This window comes from Apium graveolens, chromosome 8 (assembly GCF_009905375.1).
Source record: "Apium graveolens cultivar Ventura chromosome 8, ASM990537v1, whole genome shotgun sequence".
Lineage (NCBI taxonomy): Eukaryota > Viridiplantae > Streptophyta > Magnoliopsida > Apiales > Apiaceae > Apium > Apium graveolens.
In genome coordinates this window covers 97,074,292-97,092,774 of record NC_133654.1, presented here as the reverse complement: position 1 = coordinate 97,092,774, position 18,483 = coordinate 97,074,292, and the positions used below count along the sequence as shown (strand labels likewise).

At 35.3% G+C, this 18,483-nt stretch overlaps 1 protein-coding gene across 1 annotated transcript in view; it reads left to right on the top strand.

The window, feature by feature from the left end:
- Positions 1-5,714: 5,714 nt before the first annotated feature.
- Positions 5,715-18,483, top strand: part of LOC141679779 (uncharacterized) — a 53,267-nt gene continuing 40,498 nt past the window's right edge. Inside the window, exons 1-5 of the mRNA XM_074486184.1 lie at positions 5,715-5,727; positions 5,809-5,865; positions 5,972-6,028; positions 6,133-7,044; positions 7,163-7,382. Of these exons, the coding sequence (XP_074342285.1) occupies positions 5,715-5,727; positions 5,809-5,865; positions 5,972-6,028; positions 6,133-7,044; positions 7,163-7,382 (1,259 nt within the window). The remainder of the gene's footprint in view (positions 5,728-5,808; positions 5,866-5,971; positions 6,029-6,132; positions 7,045-7,162; positions 7,383-18,483) is intronic.

Here is an 18,483-nt window from a genome sequence, read left to right as displayed (position 1 = left end):
TACTGATGAACCAGTATCTTTATCTAACTTGGTTGCAGTGGCCATGGGAGTGGATACAGTTGAACAATCTTACATTCCAAATTTCTTGAGTAAATTTCTGGTGTACTTGGATTGACAGATAAAAGTACCTTCTTCATTTTTCTTGACTTGAAGTCCCAGAAAATAGCTAAGTTCTCCCATCATACTCATTTGATATCTTGACTGCATTAGCTTTATAAATCTTTCACAGAGCTTGACATTTGTAGAACCAAATATGATATCATCAACATATATCTGTACTAAAAGTAAGTCCTTTCCATGATTGAGGTAGAACAGTGTTTTATCAATTGTACCTCTATGAAATCCACTTTCCAGAAGAAATTGAGCTAAAGTCTCATACCATGCTCTTGGAGCTTGCTTAAGGCCATAAAGTGCTTTGTCAAGCCTGTAGACATGATTTGGAAATTTTGAATCTACAAAGCCTGGAGGTTATTCAACATACACCTCTTCTTCCAATTCTCCATTGAGAAAAGCACTTTTTACATCCATTTGAAAGACTTTAAACTTTTTGTGAGCAGCATAAGCCAAAAAGATTCTTGTGGCTTCCAATCTAGCAATTGGTGCAAATGTTTCATCATAATCAATACCCTCCTATTGAGAGTAACCCTTAGCAACCAGCCTTGCTTTGTTCCTTGTAATTATGCCATCACTGTCAGTTTTGTTTCTGAACACCCATTTTGTGCCAACAACTGATCTGTTCTTTGGTCTTGGCACTAGGGTCCAGACTTTATTTCTTTCAAATTCATTTAACTCTTCCTGCATTGCTTGCACCCAATCAGCATCTTGAAGAGCTTCTTCCACTTTCTTTGGTTTAGTCTGAGATAGAAAAGAATGATAGAGACATTCATTTGATGTTGCAGTTCTAGTTCTGACACCTGCTTCAGGATCTCCAATTATTAAGTCAGGTATATGTGATTTGGTCCACTTCCTTCTAGAACTGGATCCTCCCCCATAATCCATGCTATCTCCATCAGCATATTCTGATGCTCCCCCTGTAGTTATGCTCTCTGTAACTTCAGAATTTGAGATGGTTCCTTCAGGATTTGAAGAATCAGAGTTTCCAGAATTATCAGAGTTTGGCTCATCAAAACTTGATGAATCAGAACTTGAAGAGCCAATGACAGGTTCTGATGCTACTTGAGAGTCTTGAATTATGGTAGGATCTTCAGCTTGCTCCCCCTGGACAGGTGCATTTTCCTTTTGTGTTATTACCACAGTTTCAATGACATCAGAACTTAACCCGTCAGAACTTACAGGATCAGAGTTTAAATCTTCATTTTCAAATCTCAGCTGATCATGATCATTGAAATTTTCAAGTCCAGTAATCTTCTTATCATCAAAAGATACATTGATAGATTCCATGACAACCCTTGTTCTTAAATTGTAGACTCTGAAGGCTTTTGTGGAAAGTGGATATCTAACAAAAATTCCTTCATCAGCTTTTAGATCAAATTTCGACAGCTGTTCAGGATGAGTCTTAAGAACAAAACACTTACAACCAAATACATGAAAGTATTTCAGATTTGGCTTCTTTTTCTTCACCATCTCATATGGTGTTTTTCCATGCTTGTTTATGAGTGTAGCATTTGGTGTAAACAAGCAGTCTGCACAGCTTCAGCCCAAAAATAGGTTGGTAACTTTTCTTCATCAAGCATAGTTACAGCTTCAATGAGAGTCATGTTCTTTCTTTTTACAACTCCATTTTGCTGTGGAGTTCCAGGTGCAGAAAATTCCTGTTTGATTCCATGGTCTTTCCAGAACTTTTCCATGATTGAATTCTTGAACTTAGTGCCATTATCACTTCTTATAATTTTAATAGAATCTTTGACCAACTTATCCAGCTGTCTAACATGATCAATTAGAGTAGATTCAGTTTCATTCTTCTTGTGCAAGAAATACACTAAAGTGTACCTTGTGAACTCATCCACTATAACCATAACATATTTCTTCTTTGCAATAGACATGACATTGACTGGACCAAATAGATCAACATGCAGTAGGTGATAAGGCTTAAGAATTGAGGATTCAGTTTTGCTCTTGAAAGAAGATTTTCTTTGTTTTGCCTTTTGACATGAATCACAAAGGCCATCAGGAGCAAATACTGATTTTGGCAGTCCTCTCAAAAGATCTTTCTTTACTAGCTCATTTATGTTGTTGAAATTTAAATGGGAGAGTCTTTTGTGCCAATTCGAGCTTTCTTCAATTGATGCTCTACTCAACAGACAGTTTGCAGAACCATCAGAACTTGTTAAAAGTATGGCTTCAGAAATGTTATCATGCCTGTAACCTTTCAGAACCACTTTGCCTGTAGAATTGCTTACAACTTCACAGTGTTCTTCAAAGAAATCCATATGATAACCTCTGTCACAGATTTGACTCACACTTAGCAGATTGTGTTTAAGTCCTGAGACAAGAGCTACAGTTTTAATGATGACATTCCCAAGATTGATATTGCCATATCCCATAGTTTTTCCCATATTGCCATCTCCATAAGAAACTCTTGGGCCAGCTTTCTCCATAAAGTCTGATAACAGGGCTTTATTTCCAGTCATATGTCCTGAACATCCACTGTCTAGTACTAGGATATTTATCTGTTGCCCTGCAATCACAAAGACCACTAATGGTTAGTTTAAGGACCCAGACTTGCTTGGATCCTTTGGCCTTTTTAAGTTTATTAGTATTTGCAGCGGATTTAATTTCAGAGTTTATGCTAACATGCTATTTATCAGAACTTATATCAGACTTTGCATCAGACTTTACACTAGAAGGAATTAAAGTAAATTTCTTCAAAGAAGGTTTTATTTGATAATAATCATAATACAAACTATGATATTCCTTACAAGTATAAATGGAATGCCATAAATTACCATAATGACAATAAGGATTTTATGGCTTAAACCTAACAGACTGACTCTTAACTCCTGATCTAGGAGGTAAAGAGTTTATATTCTTATTCTTCCTGCAAAAAGAAGCAAGATGGTTAGTGTTTCCACAGTTATAGCATTTCTTTCTAGGAGCATTAGGAACAGGCATATAATTATTGCTTTTGTTCCCACCTTCCTTTCCATTCCTATTTTTCCTAGCTTTCTTTACCTTGTTGACATTCCTAATCTCTTTCATCTTATGCTTAAGCTGCTTCTTTGTCATTAAGCCTATGTTTACTCGAGCTGGTTTATCCTGTTCTAATTTGTCAGAAGTTGACTTCTCCTTAACTTCTGTCACAGAATCTTTCATCTTTTTAGAATCATACTTTACAGTTTTAGCTACAAACTTAACATGATTTCCCTTTGGCTTAGCAGTCTGTTTAACAACAACTGGCTCAATTTGTTCAGTTCCTTTTTTACTTTTATCATCTCCATAACCTAAGCCCTCTTTCCAGTTTTCACTACTTAATAAATTCTGAGTTGTTCTGCCAGTGTTAGTCCAAGTTCTGATAATCTCTCTTTCTTTTTCTAAGTCAGCTTTTAGAGATTCATTCAATTTTAACACTTCATCTCTAACATATAAAGCATCATCTTTTTCTTTCTTAATTTGATGAAGAACAACTAACTCCTTTTCTAAATAATCATTTCTCTTTTTATAAGCGGAATTTTCAGATGTTAATCTTTCACATGTTAAAGTCTGATCTCTATAACTAATAAACATGGTTTTAAGATATAATCCCAACTCATTAATAACATCAGTATGAAAAGCATAAGTTGTTTGAGGTACCTTCAATTCAGCAGTTTCAGGGCTGCTATCAGCATTTGCCATCAAGGCATAGTTCACCTCATCTTCAGAATCTGAAGTGTCTGTCCAGCTTTTCATCTTTATGACAAGTGCCTTGCTTTTGTCACTTTTTCCTTTCTTGCAGTCAGGAGATATGTGGCCTATTTCACCATAATTGTAGCATTTGACATTTGAGTTGTCTCCTCTGTCAGACTTTCCTCCCTTGCCTTTAGAATTTCTGAACCCTTTCTTATCAGAACTTAAACCTTTCCTGGAAAACTTCTTTCCCTTTCTGAATTTCCTGTAGGTTATCTTTGTGATACCCTTCACCATAAGAGCACACAATTTCATCATCTTTTCATCAGCATTCATTTCAGATAAGCTTTCAGTTTCTGAATCATCATTATCAGAATATGATGACTCTGAATCAGACTTTATGATGAGAGCCTTTCCTTTGCCCTTCTTTGAGGCGGCCATTTTAGGAGATTCCTCCTCAGCCTTAAGAGCAACTATCCTTGACTTTCTTCCATGTCTCTTGCTCCTTTGATCCATCTCAAGTTCATAAGTCTTGAGGATACCATAAATTTCATCAATAGTAGTTTCAGTAAGGTCATAGTTGTTTCTTATGGTAGTAGACTTCAAATCCTAATTATCAAGAAGGGCTAAAAGGAATTTTAGATTTGAATCTTCAAGATCATATTTCTTGTCCACCAGCGACAGATCATTCAAGAGTTTGACAAACCTGTCATATAAGTCAGTTAATGACTCATCAGCTTTTGAGTCAAAGTGCTCATACTCTTGAGTGAGTAAAGTCCTCCTGTTCTTCTTGATTATATCAGTTCCCTGGCATCTTGTCTCCAGAGCTTCCCAGATCTCCTTTGCAGTCTTGCAATGTATTACCCTGTTTGACATGACATTATCAATGGCACTATGCAGCAAATGCCTTACCTTTGCATCCTTGGCAATAGATGAGATGTCTTCAGCTGTGTACTCACCTATCTCCTTTGGTATGGTCTTTGCTGGTTAATCAGCAACTACAACAGAGAGCTTGGTAGGCTTATGTGGTCCTTCATTAATTCTGTCAAGGTATTCTGGATCTGTAGCTTCCAGAAACATAGCCATTTTCACTTTTCATATGGGATACTCAGAAGGTCTCAGTATGGGAACCCTAATAGTCTCATATCGACTGTGGGTTTGAGTCTTTTTAGTTTCTTCAGTTTTGGTGGGCTTGGTTGGAGTTTGTGCTTCTTCAGACATGATTGTTTAGATCTTTACTGTATGTGTGACAACAGAAAAGCTCTGATACCACTTTTTAGGTCACACAACACTGTAGAAGGGGGTTGAATACAGTGTTAATACAATCAAATCGATTTTAAACACAAGTAAAAGTAAACAGATATATTCACTAAGATAAACTTTGTTACAATGGAACTGTTCTCTCTTAGTGATGAACAAATATCACTAAGAGCTGCTAGGTTGCAATGTATAATCTTCTCGATAATGATAACACAAATAGTGTAAACCCAAAGTCTGTGTTTATATAGTACACGGTTACAAGATAACTTCTAATTGATATAGAATATAATTCTGTCTCCTAAAATATATCAATCAGATATCTTCTACAAGTCTTCCAGTCTTCTAACTCTTTCCATGCATATCTTCTTTTGTTTAGTCTCGATCTTCTACTGTAAATCAACTTCCTTCCTTATATGAAAGTCTTCCCGCACTTAAGTTCTGATATTAAGTTCTGACTTCCAGTAAGTCCTGATTTCAGTAAGTCCTGATATGTCCTATTTATTAAGATCTGAAAACTAAACATGAATCATATTAGACATGACATCTTCAAATATATCTAACATGGGTCATCAACCTTTGTGCAAGAAACAGTCAATAAGAAATGTTTTGAAAGTACCCCTCAAACTTTAAACTTTGACATTAGTTCCAGTAATGAGGATAATCCACATACTATGGATGAAGCTGGTATGTGCATGATTTTTTCTATACCTTTAAGCTTATGGATGTAGAATTGATTTAACAAATTGGCCATGTTTAAAATTGCAGAGTTTTCGCGAACACATGACCACGTAGATGACCCTTCTGATCTGTATGAACATGATGGTAAGATAATTTTTTGTCTGTGCTTGGTTGACAGTAGTGCATAACTGGGCCTATATTTCCAGTTGAGCTAATATTTTATGACCAGATGTTAATTTCCTTTTTGCAGAGTTTTTGGATGGGGCCGAGTCTTGGTCTAAAGACAGATTGGAAAGAGCTGGGAAATGTGAGTCGTATTGATTCTCTCTGAATTACTCATTAAATTTTTAATAATATAGATTTCCTTTGGTTTCGGTTTGAAATGTTGGCCATGTGCTTATGTTTTTGTAGTTCCAACTGAGTATTCAAGCCTAGGACCTCCTAATGTCCAGTGTAGTAAATGTCATGCAATGATGTGGAAAGAGGAGCGTACTAACAAGAACGTAACGAAAGCAACCCCACAATTTTCATTATGTTGTGCCAACGGTGAGATACGGCTTCAAAAGGAACAGTCTACCCCCTCTTATTTGTGGCAGTTATACAATGATAAGCAGAAAGGTCCTAAATTTAAAGACATCATCCGTATATATAACAGCATGTTTGCTTTTACCTCTACTGGTGGAAGGGTTGACCATTCCATAAACTGTGGTGGAGCCCCTTATATTTATAGATTAAATGGTCAAAACCATCATATATTTGGTTCACTGATTCCTGATGATGGGAATGATCCTATGTTTTGCCAGCTCTATATTTACGACACCAGCAATGAAATTGCAAACAGGATGAAATGGATTAGTGTGAATGATGGTCAGGTTATTCACGTTGAAATTGTTGAGGGTTTAATTAGAATTCTGGATGAAACCAATGAGCTGGTAAAAGAATTCAGATCACACCGTGATCGTTTTGAACAAGACAAAGTTGCTGATCTAGAAATAACACTCAAGGTGTCTCGAGTTGAAAGTGAAATGGAAAACCACATAATTCCCGCAGATGATGTTGCTGGAATAATGGTTGGGGACCTTGATGACAATTCTCAATATCGTGACATTATAATTCATTCAAAAGAAAATCATATGCAGAGAGTAACTGACATTTATCCTAAAATCATGGCGCTCCAATATCCTCTATTATTTCCTCATGATGATGATGGTTTTCACATTCATCTGCCATATGGTATCGGTGATAATAAGAAAAGAAGAAAAAGAGTATTACTTACGCAGAAGGAGTACTACTCATACAAGTTGCAAGTTCGTCTGAATGAAGGTAGACTAATAAAAAACAACCTGTTTTCATTTTTCCAGGCTTTACTGATCCATGTGTCATTTGTTTAATTCGTGTAATAATCTAAATAGTTTAACACCAATTCCTACTACATGTGCAGGCATGACACCACGGTTGGGTGGCCGTCTATTTCAGCAGTACGTAGTTGATGTGTTTGCTACCATTGAACAAGCTCGGTTATGGTACATTCGTACTCATCAGCCTAAATTACGTAATGATCTTTATAGACAGATATATGATTCTTTAAGCAGTGGTAATACAGATGCATCAGCTGTTGGCAAAGGTATCGTCCTTCCTGCTATTTTCATTGGTTCTAGAAGGTACATGCAACAAAACTTTCAAGATGCTCTAGCCGTGTGTCATTACATTAGCCAACCAGACATTTTTTTGACAATGACAATGAACCCACTTTGGGATGAGATTAACGAGATGATGAAATTACTACCTCATTGTCTTCCTCAGAATTCTCCAGATATCATTGCACGAGTTTTTAAACTTAAACTCGACCAGTTAGTTGATGACATAAAGAACAAATCCTTTTTTGGCACATCTGTTGGAGGTACCTTAAATTTATTATGTGTATTAAAATTCAGGTTTCATGTCCTTACTGATGACATTCTGATTGCTTATCATATGTGTAACACCCCCAAATCCGGGGTCGGGGATCCGGGTTGTCACGAGTTCCATTTCCCTTAGTAACACTTAATCTTAATAAACCATCAACTACTGCGTACTGTGACCCCACAATACACACACACACCACAAGTTATAGTCTCAGAGATGAATACCAAAAATAACACAAGTCATTTTATTCCACAATTATAAGTCATTACACCTCAAAAGGGTTTCTGAATAAATTTACATATTCTTTGCCAAATTACAATTCATAATATACATAAGTCCGGTACGTCAATAGTTGAAAACCTATCCTATTGATAGTTCCTACCTCAGCGACAGCGGCATCAACGCCTACAGGAAACTGCAGAACGTTTCCTATCCGCTCGGGAACTTGATCCTGTTCATCTTGTCTATCTGTTGTTGTGTGATGAAAGAAGAAAGCAAGGGTGAGCAACAAGCCCACCAAAATAACATGTATAATAATTTATAATATATAAGCATTCTCATAGTACTCATGAAAGTCTTGGTCAAGAGGAAATGAACCAAGTTTGATATCTTAATGCGACGAAGTCACAAAATATTCAGTATATATACACATATATACTTTTCAAAATCTTTGAAATCCTCTAACATGTATAATACACACAAAGTTCCAGTTTATAACTGTATGAAAATATAGTTGCAAGGTGATCTCATATATCTAACTTTGTCTCAACATTTTTCTGAAAATCTTTGTCATGCATAAGATAATCATTAACTAGATATAGGTTGAAAAGATGAAGTTACGAGATACTGCAATATACTTATATTTTTTTCGAAGACTACTTGAACTACCATCGTTCAAGGTATAAATAGTGCATCCCACTAATGAAGTTACAAGACCTAACTTGTATAGAATCAATCTTTGAAATATCATCAAAAGGAAATGAAGTTACGAGATACTTCATTTGATGAAAACATCATTTTGAAAACTCGACCCTGCCAACACTCAACAATCGCCCAACCGTAGCCTTTCTATCGAAGTGCTCTGGGTAGTGTTGCAGAAATATCCAACTGGATGATGAACTTATTATGGGAGTTTTCTGCGCCAGGAAGACCACTCACGATGACCAGTCGCAGTAGTGCAACCTCACCATTTTCCACATGTAGAGGAGAACAGTCGGATTTACTTGTCAACTGAACACTGGACTCCTAAGGAATGGACCGTCTTAGCGGAACTTCCGGGCCATTTGGGCCAATAAATAAGGCTGGGCCGATGCCACTCGGCCACTTACGCCACTCCTAGTTCAGATGAAATCCATGACTCTGAAACGTAAAGCTCGTCTCCCGTTTCCCCAAGTAGAAACTTGTTGATACGGCTCCACCAAGAAGTCGTATCTAGTTGGAAAGGAAAACTCACCGATATTTCCCAGGCGATGCCTATTAATGGATTAACTTATTCCAAGAATTTTACTTCCCGAGTGTTGGGTAAGTAATTAAAAACTCTTTTATCAAAACAGCAACTTCGTTGCGCCAAAAATACACCACGGAGCCGGATCCTTTAGGTTTTGAGCAAGTATTTAAATCCCCTTCGAAAGGAAGATCTTAAATTTGAAAATGGGTTTTGGGATCCGTTCTAACTTTTAAAATCATTTTGAAGACTCGAAAACATTTTTGAAAATGTTTGAAGTAAGGATGATTTAATAAATAAATTAGTCCCGATATTTTAGAAAATATCTGAATATTATCATTTAAATAATATTCCCATGAAGGATAATCTTTATAAAATAATTGAAGTAGAAGTTTTTAAAACTCATACTTGAAACGAATAATAAATAACAAAAGATATACTTATACGAAAGTACGATCCTTATTTGAATAATCGAAAATAAGTTTGATTATTATTCAAAACCATCGAATATACCTTATTCGATTAATAGTTATAGAAAATATATATATATATATACATATATTATACTCGGGAATACCGACTACCGGTTTAGGAAAATGTTCACCTCTGGGTCCCCTATACTAAGGGTATACACAAGTACTGCTTATCTCTAGCATATGTATTATGAAGTTTATAATCAATTGAATCAACAATGAGATATCAAGATTCCGAAATAGGCATGCATATTTATTATATCAACATGCTCCAATATAACACAAGATTTGCTAATAACAATCATGCACTTATCACAAGATAATACATATACATATATACATCACAACAACAGTTATACGGGTAGAATACTTGCTTGTGTGTTCCGGGATAGACTTAAGCTTAGAGTGAGTCCGGTAACCTATGAACAACAACATAATCAGAATTAGATCGCGGTCTCTTAAGAAACTAGTCAAAACTCACTCATACCCTAACGGTCGCTTACACGCTTAACGATTTGCATTAATCACTCGAGTACCCTCGGCTCCACCAATTTTAATAAATTAACCGTTACGAATTTTAAGGCGACTCTTTCGTGAATACTGTAATATCTGGGATATATCGTGTAATTATTTTTGCTATTATATAATTATTATGTGTATTCAGTATCTATTCTGTGAGCTAATTGTTAAGTGTTATCTGTACTTGAATATTCAAAAATAATATTAATTGAGTATTTTAATTTTTATATGTCCAAAATAAAATATAGATAATTGTCATATCTTCCTAATTATTTTTATGTTGATTTATGGATTTATAAGAATCATATGAAATTCTCAAAATCATTTTCCGGGTAATTAAAATCTATTTTATAAAAACGGGAACCAACCGACGTCAACCGTTGTTACGTTTTTGGAACCCGAAACTCTTCCGAGAACTCCTTCCTAACCTAATTGTAATATTCCGAGCATTTTCCATGTTTCGACTTTTTCGATCCGGCGTACGGTTTGTCTTGCGCGGGTCCCGGCGCAATATTTTCGATATAATATTCGTTTCGGTAAATTAATAAAACCCGTATTTTCGATAAACGGGAGCTTTTTATTAAACTATCACAATTATCACTTCGTAATACGTGTAACCAGGCGCTGAGACCAAGACCGCAGTACAAATTGTACTGATCTGGATAATTATCCCGAAAACCGATACCGTTTGGATCAGTTTTTATAAATAAACGTACCATTTTATATCCGGAATGATCCAACGGGATACTATTTTTTCGTAATTATAAATAGCCTTTTACCGTATTTTATTTCGTATCAAAATCATTTACAGATAGTTAATTATATAATTTTCAGAGAAAAGCCCTAATTTCTTAAAACTGTTCTAAGAATCAAACAGCAAAACGAAGGCATTACCGATCTCTGTTTTCAAAGCTTGAGTAACCAAAACGAAGGATTTGAGGTGTTCTATCAGATTCTGAGCTTTGTTTCACTGCAGAAATCAAGGTTATTTTTCTAAAAATTTATTTATTTTCGAATTTATTTTATTAAAAATATGAATTTTTGTTCGGATGATTGTTTGTATGATTTGATGATTGCATGTTGTAGAGCTTGTTTTCCTGATGATTTTCATATGTCACACGTCTGATTTGGAGTTCAATAACATGTTCAAATTTGAGTTTAATTTTCGAATTTCAAAATTAGGGTTTATAACCCGTATGAATGTTCTTAATTGAAATTTGGGTTATTCTGTGATAGATTGATGTTGTGTTATAGTGGGTTGTGTTCTCTGTGAAATTTGAAATCTAGTCGTATAAGTTTCATGAACCAACGAGGTCTGTAGAGAAGGGAGTTGTGTTTTGAAGTTTTCCGATGTTCGCCGAAAACTGGAAAATTTCACGGCAAAATTCCGGCCAACACAGGGATTGTTAGGTTGTTTTGATTGCATGGTTGTGTTCCTGGTAACCTGTAGATGTGATCTGGAGCTTGTGGCAAGGTGAGGAGGCCGGAATCGTGTTCTCCGGCCACCCCTGTGTTTTCCGGCGACAGGATGTAAAATTTACAGTTTGGTCCCTGGACTTTTGGGGACGATACAGTTAGGTCCCTGAAGTTTCCAGACTTTGCAAAAATTGGATTCCTGTTTTAAAAATGTTTAAAAATCATATTTCCTAATTATTTTTATTATAAAAATTCGTTTTTAATTTCTGAAAATTCTAAATATTATTATTTTAATTCCGAAAATTATTTTTAATTCACAAATAAATCTGAATTAATTAGTTAATTAATTTCAGTTAATTTTTAATTGATTAATTAGTCAATTAATTCGAAAATTAATTGATTAATTGATTTAATTAATTATTAATTGATTTTTAATTAATTATTTAATTAGATTTAATTATTTAAAAATGATTTAAAAATTTCGAAAAATAGTTTCGAGCTTTAAAATACTATTCTAAATTATTTTCAAGGCTCGATAATTATTCTAAAATTGTTTCAGAGCCAGAATTGGCCAACCGAACCCTGTTTATTATTCCGAAATTGATCCAACGACCCGTTTTAATTCCGAAAAATGTTTTAAAAATTATTTTAAATACCCGAAAGCACATTTATGACCCGAGACTTCTTTATAAATGATATGTCATTGATTACGTGATGTATTATGTGTTATACGTGACCTGTTGTTTGACTATCGGTCTATATATTCGGTGTTTACTTCGTTATTGCATAGATTTCAATCCGTTAATCGGATTTGGGTAAAACGAAGGGTAGATAGAAGTATGTGTTGAATAGAATCTTGTGAGTTGATGATTGATAGATGCTTATGATATGTGAGCAGAAGAGGCAAGACGTAGGAAAGGAAAACAGATAGTTGAAGAGTAAGACGGTTGTGATTGGGAGCGAGTGCAGAGTAGTAAGCTAATACCAGGCAAGTGTTCTGAACTTTCTCGATATATTGTAATTCTTGATAGTCTTGTTGACATTGCAAGTGCTTTGAAGCACGAAAACCTAAATCCTGATTTCAGTTATTGTTCTTGAGCCATGAACCATATTCTTTCTAAGCCATTGATTATTGTATACCCAAACACGAACCAAAAATCTACGATACTACTCCACAAATACATACAAACTAAATACCAGACACTGAACTGGATTACTATATACTAAATCCATGATATCTTATGCTTTGAAAGACCAAATCCTTGAAACCCTGAAACGTTGTTTCCTTTGTTATCCAATTCTTTCATTACGCAGCTGTAACACCCCCAAATCCGGGGTCGGGGATCCGGGTTGTCACGAGTTCCATTTCCCTTAATAACACCCAATCTTAATAAATAATCAACTACTCTGTACTGTGACCCCACAATAAACACACACACCACAAGTTATAGTCTCAGAGATGAATATCCAAAAATAATCACAAGTCGTTTTATTCCACAATTATATGCCAATACACCTTAAACAGGTTTCTGAATAAATTTACATTTCTTTGCCATTATTACAATTCATAAATATACATAATCTGATACATCAAAAGTTGAAAGCCTAGCCTATTGGTAGTTCCTACCTCAGCTACAGCGACATCAACGCCTATAGGAAACTGCAGAACGTTTCCTATCCGCTCGCGAATTGGGAGCTTGGTCCTGTTCATCTTGTCTATCTGATGTTGTGTGATGAAAAAAGAAAGCAAGGGTGAGCAGCAAGCCCACCAAAATAATATGTATAATGATTAATAATATATGAGCCTTCTCATAGTACTCATGAAAGTCTTGGTCAAAAGAAATGAACCAAGTTGATATCTTAATGCGATGAAGTCGCAAAATATTCAGTATATATATATACACATATACTTATCAAAATATGGGAAGTCCTCTTCCATGCATAATACACACAGAGTTCCAGTGTATAACTGTATAAAAAATATCGTTGCAAGGTGATCTCATATATCTAACCTTGTCTCAACGTTTTTCTGAAAATCTTTGTCATGCATAAGATAATCATTTACTAGATATAAGTTTAAAAGATGAAGTTACAAGATACTCCAATATACTTATATCTTTTCCAAATACTACTTGAACTACCACCGTTCAAGTTATAATCAGTTTCAAAAGTTCATCACATAGATGAGACTACAAGACTAGATTTGAATAGATTCAATCTTTGAATATCATTATAAATAATGAAGTTACGAGATACTTCATTAAGTCCCGACATATATATACACCTATATATATATACATTTCCTGAAAACCTCTGTCATGTAAAGTATGAACAGAATTGCAATATCCAATAAATTTGGAAAGGAAAGAATTTTGGCATAAACCTGGTATCTTGCTGATCAGGCAAAGATACCAATAAGTCACCTTTTCTACTAGTAGATGGACGAATTCCCCACTGGTCATCACCCTGGTCGCAATAGGACCTTATGCTGGACTGCCACTCAGCCACTTATGCATTTGATGGACTCCCACTGAGCCACTTACACTATCATGGACGCCCACTGAGCCCATGTTGCTTATGCCGACTCAATAGATGGACTTACTTCCCGAACGTTGGGTAAGTAATCAATTCATTTACCAAAACTGCAACCTTGTTGCGAATATAAAATACACCATAGAGCCGGATCCCTTAGATTTTTGAGCGAGTATTCAAGTCCCCTTAAAATGGAAGATCTTGAATTTGAAAACAAGTTTTGGGATCCGCTCTACCCTTTTTAAATTCATTTTGAAGACTCGAAAACATTTTTAAGAATGTTTGGAGTAATGCTGATTTATGAAATAAATCAGTCCCAATATGAAAGAAATATCTGAATATTATTATTTAAATAATATTCCCATAAAGAATAATGGAGGTAGAAGTTGGAAAACTTATACTCAAATGAATAGCAAATAATCAAAGATATACTTATACGAAAGTAATATCTTTATTTGAATAATCAAAAATAAGTTTGATTATCGACACCTTATTATTTAATACAATAAAGAATATTATTAAGTAATAAGCGGAGTCATAATACCTCGAATGAATACTATAAATAATATTCATAAAATAAAGGAGTCATACATCCTCAAATGAATATCCAAGTAATATTCAATAATAATATAAACTGAGTCATAAGCCCTCGAATGAATACTCGAATTAATATTCAATTAAGTAAAATAAAGGTATCGAATAAACCTTATTCGATCAATAGTTTTAAAAACTATAACCATATATATATATAAATATATGTATATATATAATATACTCGGGAACATCGACTCCCGGTTTAGAAATATGTTCACCTTTTATCCCCTATACTAAGGGTATACGCAACTACTTGCTTATTTCTAGCATAGGTATTATGCAACTATAAGCATTGAAATCCACAGATAGATAACCAGATTATGAAACAGACATGCATATATACCATATCATCATGCTCCAATATATCGCAAAATTTGCTAATAACAATCATGCACTATCACAAGATAATGCATATACACATATACATCACCACAACAGTATAACGGGTAGAAAACTTGCCTGAGCGACTGGGGGTTACGAATGGCTCGGGACGAGTCTGGTAACCTATAAACAACAAGTAAGTTGGAATTAAACCAAAGTCACTTGTAAATCTATACTCTAACCAACTCAGACTCTAACGCTCGTTTTGCGCTTACTGATTCTCTTAAGTCACTCGAGTACCCTCGGCTCCACCATTTTTAATAAATTAACCATTACAAGTTTTAAAGCGATTCCTTTGCGAGTGTCTTACTAACTGCTTAACACTCTTACCATAATTGTTTCATACATTAATTAACCCTTTTTGGTCTTTAACCTATGTTTCAAAGTAAGGCGAGGGGAAATGTTTCGTTCGCGAAACGCCGTTACTTGAAACGGTCGTTTCTCCTAAACCGTGCATCGGAATCGAACGAACTACATATCAAAACGAAGCTCGTAACACGAGCTATCTAGCACAAAAACAGTCTAAAGAAAACCGGACGTTACGACGGCTATGTTTATGTGATTTCCCAAATTTAAACCATTCAAAACCAACCACAATTCAACCCCAAATCAATCATACAACCAACATCCCTCCAAACCACATCATAACAGCCCCAACAAATCCACATTAACCATTTATACTTATTCCCCACATGAACTAAAAGCTTTACTTAGGTTCTTTAACTAATTATCAAGATTTACAACTCCAACAATACCACAAAACCAACTAATCTCTACAACTCAACCAAACTTCAAACAATCAAGCATCATGCTTCACATATACTATATCAATCATATTCAATCCTAATTACTCAAAACTAAAGCTAGGGTTTGTAGTTTATACCTTCCGTGGAGAGTGGAGAATCAAGAGAATGGCTTGGAATCACCCTTAAAGTCCTTATCCAAGCTTAATCTAAACAAAACTTCAAGAACACATATTTTAGTTCTTGAAAAACACTATTCACCATCTTCTTCCATGATTTATAGAAAAAGATTGGCTTGGAATTAGAAGCTTAAACTTATAGGAAGTATGTAACTATCCATGGGGAAGCTTAGATAATTACCTTGCTAAATAGTAAGTGGTGGAGCTTGGATCTTCAATTTTTAAGAAAATAAGCCGAGAGCATGAAGAAGAAAGAGAGATTTTTTTTTGTGTTTTGATGAAAATGATTTGCTTGGCTTGGTTGATTTGGTTTTGTTTTTGTTTTAGTTAATTACCTAATTAACCTTGGACTTTGTGTGGTTCTCATTCAACCACACCTCCTTCCTTCCCATGTCATGCTTGTGTCATCCTCATGATGTCATCCTCCCCTCCTTGTCCTCTTCTCATTGGTTGGGTGACATCATCCTCTCTAATCCCTTTGATTAACTTCCTAATTGTTTGCCTAATGACCGCTGATCTGTTATACGGTTCGCTTAACTTTCGTTTTCGTTTATCGTTTAAGGGATCATACCCGGGATCTTATTACTTAGGTTCCCTTAACCTTTCTCAATAGATTATATTCCTTTTTTATGATCCTCTATTATAATCCTTTAATTTAAATCCTTTTATCATGTTACCTTATACTCAATTTTTTCCGTATCTATTGGAATTCCGGGAAAAAATCAAAGTGTTCGAAATTGGATTCTGACGATCTTTGCATACACTTATATACCATATAGAGTACTAATAAAATCTCAGAATATCCATATCAGAATCCCTACATAGTGTGGCATGAAAAGTTTTCTCATTCAGCAAAAACACTATTCATAAGGGTTTCAAAAATTTCCAAAAATTGGGGTTATTACAGTCTCCCCTCCTTAAAAGGATTCCGTCCAGGAATCAGATAAAAATGAATAGGGATACTTTCTTAGCATTGCACTTTCTAACTCTCAAGTAAATTTTCCCACATTGTGGTTCTACCATCAAACTCTGACTAGTTTGATAACCCTTCTCCTAAGCACTTGTTCCTTTTCACTCTGTAACCCTTCCTGGTTGCTCCATATAGGTTACGTCGGGTTGTATGTCTATGCGCTCATATGCCCCTATTTATCTGGCACCCGAATTACACTTCCTTAACATTGATACGTGAAACACGTTACGACCTGCTACATGTTCGGGGGTAGGGCTAGCTCATATGCTATCTTCCCAAAACGTCTTAATATATCCAAGGGTCCGACAAATTGTGGACTTAGCTTTCCTTTCTTTCCGATTCTCATCAATCCTTTCCAAAGGATACCTATAACATTTCTAGGTCCCCTATTTCATACTCTTTGTCCTTTCGAGTCAAATCAGCATACCTCTTATGTCCATCTTGGGTTACTACCAGCCGTCCTTTGATTAGATCTATTATATCCCTGGCCCTTTGGACTACTGCGGGTCCGAGCATCTTGCGCTCTACAACTTCATCCTAACATAAGGGAAATCGACATTGTCTTCCCTCAAGGATCTCATAAGGCGATATCTCAATACTGACATATGATCTATTGTCATAAGAAAACTCAATCCGTGTTAGGTGATCATTCCAAATTCTTTCAAGTCTATTACATAGACTCTCATTATAGCTTTTAGCATTAGAACTTTTGCTTCTCAATACCCATTCTTTTCCAGTTCGTAATCGCTACTACCTTCCGTTCCTAATATTATATGGGTTATACTTTTGCTCGCTAGCGTTCTATAACCTTTTAATAACCACGTCAACCTTAGTATCACGAATGTGTTTCCATTCCGAATACCACCAAAATTTTACTACTCCTTTTTCAGCTGTTTCTATTATCGAAAGCTTCATCCTTCATATAGAAGTAAAAGAATTTATTGAGAGATCACTATGATCATAAACACTTGTTATATCGCATAGTTAGTACAGAAGGTGGCCAGCCTTTAGTACTTGACAAGCAATTAAACAATAGATGGTATCCTACTAGGCTTCTATCACACAGATAGATAGTCATTCGGCAATACCTCCCCTTCTGGAAGGGTTGTTCTTCTCAGCTTACATGAAATGAAAAGGAGAGAAAAGAACGAATTGAAGAGAATTGTATATATATAAAAATATACTGCCACAAAATATCTGGCTTGGAACCTACCTCTGAACTATAGAGGTTTGTCATAGGAGAACAAAACATATATGTATTTATATCAACATCAAGTATTATAGCATCGTATTTCACATGCCTAAATATTTTTGCTATTCCGTCCATCATTCTATGGACCCATGCTCTTCCTCGAGCTTATACACAATCACCTTTGAAACTCCTTCGATACCGAAAATCGAACCTGGGATCTCATTCTAGACATCATCGTTACTTGAATTCTATGCTTGCACCGTAACCTTCCTCGTATAATAATACGACTCTCTATTGATAAGAAAGAATAAATATTCAATAGGTAGATACTCTACTTAATTAGTCTATCAATGATAACTTATACACTACCACGACCCGTTTAGTGGTACTCAATCTCAACATCCATTTCAATAC